The sequence below is a fragment of the Palaemon carinicauda genome, chromosome 41 (assembly GCF_036898095.1).
Source record: "Palaemon carinicauda isolate YSFRI2023 chromosome 41, ASM3689809v2, whole genome shotgun sequence".
Taxonomy (NCBI): Eukaryota; Metazoa; Arthropoda; class Malacostraca; order Decapoda; family Palaemonidae; genus Palaemon; species Palaemon carinicauda.
This window is the reverse complement of record NC_090765.1, coordinates 30,021,602-30,026,601: the sequence shown is the minus strand read 5'-3', so window position 1 is coordinate 30,026,601 and position 5,000 is coordinate 30,021,602. Positions and strand designations below refer to the sequence as shown.

General features: G+C 35.3%; 1 protein-coding gene across 1 annotated transcript in view; it reads left to right on the top strand.

Annotated features, from left to right (window-relative positions):
* Window positions 1-5,000, top strand: part of LOC137632384 (aggrecan core protein-like) — a 40,541-nt gene that overhangs the window by 35,344 nt on the left and 197 nt on the right. Inside the window, exon 3 of the mRNA XM_068364319.1 lies at window positions 4,323-5,000. This exon is cut by the window's right edge and continues 197 nt beyond it. Within this exon, the coding sequence (XP_068220420.1) occupies window positions 4,323-5,000 (678 nt within the window). The remainder of the gene's footprint in view (window positions 1-4,322) is intronic.

Here is a 5,000-nt window from a genome sequence, read left to right as displayed (position 1 = left end):
AAAGCGTTTCTTATCTTTACTAATTTTTGTCATTTCCTTTAATCTTGTGACTTCCATATTTTACAAGTCTCTCTCTCTCTCTCTCTCTCTCTCTCTCTCTCTGCGTTTCTTATCTTGACTAATTTTTTTCATTTCCTTTAATCTTGTGACTTCCATATTTTACAAGTCTCTCTCTCTCTCTCTCTCTCTCTCTCTCTCTCTGCGTTTCTTATCTTGACTAATTTTTTTCATTTCCTTTAATCTTGTGACTTCCATATTTTACAAGTTCTCTCTCTCTCTCTCTCTCTCTCTCTCTCTCTCTGCGTTTCTTATCTTGACTAATTTTTTTCATTTCCTTTAATCTTGTGACTTCCATATTTTACAAGCTCTCTCTCTCTCTCTCTCTCTCTCTCTCTCTCTCTCATTGTTATTAAATTCATTAACCACCTTCCCTTAGCGCTGGTAATTGATGAAATGAAATATGAAATGACTGCTCGTGATCGGGGAATAAAAATTTAATGTTTAAATTTTTATAACTAAGAACTGTATAAAACATCTAAAAAAGTGAAGTTACTCATGAAAACAAAATAGAATATCTTCTAAAAGTAGATTGATCAACATAAATTTAGAAAGGCCTAAAATTTCAAAAATATATATGACAAAGAATCTAAAAGAGGTAACATATATTGAAGCAGAAAGAAGAAACGGCTGAAAAAAAAAAATGCTACTAATGTGAAAACTGTTTGATGAAGTTCAAGAAGAAATAAAAACTTGAAAGTATGAATCCTGGATAAAATAATCACGACCAAACAGCTAGGCCATTGGGAGGGAAACCTAAGTTCATATAGCTAGTGTTGAAATTGTGATTGATAAAGTTGTCTTTAAAACAAAGAAATTCTTTATTTTGTTCTTAAAAGACCCTACCAATTCTAGCTTTGTATCCATTAATAATGGCTGTTTTATCTATGGTTTCATAGTTATTTCTAAATGAATGTAGACTATATATATATATATATATATATATAGGCCCATACACACATATATCTATAATATAATGTATATATATAGATATATGTATAATATACGTATATATACATATATATGTTGTTCATCTTCATAATCTTGAACGAAAAAACGGCTAAATAGTATTTCATCATTCATGTGTTAACCATTTACGTCAAACTAGACAATCATATAACTGAAATGTCTCCAGAGTATTTCTTAAGAGTTTGCTAGGGAATGGCTAACAGTTTAATCAGATTACCGTGTTTAAGGTTTATGGTGGCCTATTGAAAACGTCCCTAGCTGTCAATCTGCCGGACTTGGTTCGAGTCTTGCTCAAGCTGCACAGTTTCTTATAGTGTCTGCAACCTGACCATCCTTGTGAGATAGGGATGGGTTGGGGTTTGGGTAGCATAGAGTATAGGTTTACCTACTGATTCATCAGCAGCCATTGTCTGGCCCTCCCTGGTCCTAGCTTGAGACTGATCAGCAGTCATGCTATTAGGGCATTGTCAGTGTCCATGCCATTTAAGAGAGCAACAAACGTATATTGAACAGCACTTTCAAGATTAATTGTTAGGAAAACAGAATTCTTAAGCTAACATTTTAGTTCTGTAAATATTTTAAATAATATTATGTTCATTGTTTTCGTATGTTTAGTATGGGATTTATTTGTATCATTATTTAATTTCATACCTTAAATAAAATTATTTAAGATTAAGATTTCTCTTCAAAGTTTAAGGTTAAGTGTCTCAAAACATATAGCCATTTAATTTAATGGTCTACCTGTTCTTACAGAATAGATGGGATTATATTATATTTCTTAATTGTTTTATGTGACATATTATTGTATAGTATCTATGTATTGAATACCCACTGTAAGCAAAAGTGTGGAAATTAAGCCGCATTGTTGTCATATCTCTCTCTCTCTCTCTCTCTCTCTCTCTCTCTCTCTCTCCATTTTTGTAACTTTCAATATTCATTAATAATTTCGCTGTGTTTTAATGTTACAAAGCTGTAATTTTTTAAATTTTAGATTGCTTACCTTTTTGTCAGGAAAATTACACACACACACACCCACACACACACACACACATATATATATATATATATATATGTATATATATATATGTATATATATATATATATATATATACAGTATATCTATATATGTATATATACACACACGTAAATGTTATAATTTGTGGAAACGTTGTAATATTATTTAATGTTTTTTTTTTTTTTTTTTGTATATTCTGTAATCCTCTGATATATATATTCATATGTTACATTTTCACGCAAGAAAACCTGTAGTTCAATATGATGTATTAGAATATAAGTTACCACGTTATCTCCCTAATCTTTTGCTTCATGGAAACACATTTTATCTGATGAGCACATTCGGGCGTTATCAAACCTCGAAGCTCAATCTTTACCAATAAATTGTGATTGAAAGTTCCTTGACTTACAATCTAACTTACTTTATTCAATCTTTATATACATCATCGTCCATTATATATGTAAACAAATAGATTTTTTTTCGTTTAAGTAACAATGTTCAAGAGTAGTATTTTCTTCATACAGCTTCAGATATTTTTTATTACTAACATAACAGTAATGTCTTCGTTATTGTTTTTACCATGAAGTCGCTTCCCATGGGGTTAGGTTGTCCCATAGAGCCAAGACAGTAGGCTACAAATAGCCCCATTCATATCTATCCTCTCCATTTTTACTTCAAGAATAAATCCAGGATGCAAATAAAAGATTTTACAGCTGCATATATATATATATATATATATATACACATATATATATGTGTGTGTATATATATATATATATATATATACATATATATATATATATATATATATGTGTGTGTGTGTGTGTGTACAACAACGCAACAACAAATACAGCCGTTTCCAGTACACGGCACGACAAGGGCCTCAGACGCCATTCATGTCGAGTTTCGACAGTTTTCATCACCACGCTGCATATATATATATATATATATATATATGTATGTATGTATATATATAATGTTGAGTCTTATTTAATTCTGCTTGCTTGTTAGTCGCGATTAACACCTTTAAAACAATCCAAATGATTAAAGTCTGTAGATTTCCTAACACCCAGAAACCTTAACATTGCCGAAGGAAAAGTCTTCCTAGGCCTAGGGGCAGGATATCTTTTCCGGGAATTTCTTCGAAGTCCTACAATACAGGATCCTGGAAGTGATAGGAAGATCTGGGTCCCCACGCCTCAGGTTATAGGATAACGACTTGGGAAATGGTAACTGAAAAGCCTTTTCCAAGGTTTTCTCAGAGAGAGAGAGAGAGAGAGAGAGAGAGAGAGAGAGAGAGAGAGAGAGAGGGGGGGGTACGAGCACATGTGCTTTGATTAGTTTTGACAGATTATGCTTATCGGAATAAGTGGTTAATTCTGTCAACACTTGAGCTGGGAATGTTATTGAAATTGTTTCCTAGAATCATTCGAATATATTGTTTTATAGAATAGGTTAGACATTTTGATAATGTGTTTGTAAAACTTTTACTTTAATGAAAATATTACCCTATTTCATCAAATTTTATCACAAAATATGAAATTTTGTCGTTTGAGAGGAAATGTCTTATAATGGCAAGTAAGATGAAATGATCATAAAATGAAGTTTAGTAAGTAATCAGCTTTACTTCTGCTTTACTTATACTTATCGTGTTTTACTGTTCAAAAAAAGAGAGATTTCCGTTCCATCATATCCATATATCTAAGGAAATATATATTTATAAGTTTTTGTAGCTGCTTGGAATGTTGTTTACCAATATCATTTTAGTACACTCGACTGAGATAATTACATGTACAGTTTGAGAATAACCTTTCTGCTCATAGTATAGTTTAGTTAAAGCTAGTGGTCTTAAGACATAAATAGTGCCCCGGGCTTTTTGATATATTTCTACATATCTGCGCAAAAGTGGTATCACTACTTGAGCCTTTTTATGGTCAGTATTTGGCCGCTGTTCCGCTGAATTTAATGACTTAAGCCTGTGGGCTTATAGCATCCTGCTTTTCCGACTAGGGTTGTAGATTAGCTAATAATAATAATAATAGTAATAATAATAATAATAATCATTCTTTTCATCCTCTCGGATATCTCGACAAAACACCGGACATCTCGACAAACCACCGGACATCTCGACAAACCACCGGACATCTCGACAAAACACCGGACATCTCGACAAACCACCGGACATCTCGACAAAACACCGGACATCTCGACAAACCACCGGACATCTCGACAAAACACCGGACATCTCGACAAACCACCGGACATCTCGACAAACCACCAGACATCTCGACAAAACAACGGACATCTCGACAAACCACCGGACATCTCGACAAAACACCGGACATCTCGACAAACCACCGGACATCTCGACAAACCACCGGACATCTCGACAAAACACCGGACATCTCGGCAAACCACCGGACATCTCGACAAACCACCGGACATCTCGACAAAACACCGGGCATCTCGACAAACCACCGGACATCTCGACAAACCACCGGACATCTCGACAAAACACCGGACATCTCGACAAACCACCGAACATCTCGACAAAACACTGGACATCTCGACAAAACACCGGGCATCTCGACAAACCACCGGACATCTCGACAAACCACCGGACATCTCGACAAAACACTGGACATCTCGACAAAACACCGGACATCTCGACAAAACACTGGACATCTCGACAAAACACCGGGCATCTCGACAAACCACCGGACATCTCGACAAACCACCGGACATCTCGACAAAACACTGGACATCTCGACAAAACACCGGACATCTCGACAAAACACCGGGCATCTCGACAAACCACCGGACATCTCGACAAACCACCGGACATCTCGACAAAACACCGGACGTCTCGACAAAACACCGGACATCTCGACAAATCACCGGACATCTCGACAAAACACCGGACATCTCGACAAAACACCGGACATATCGACAAACCACC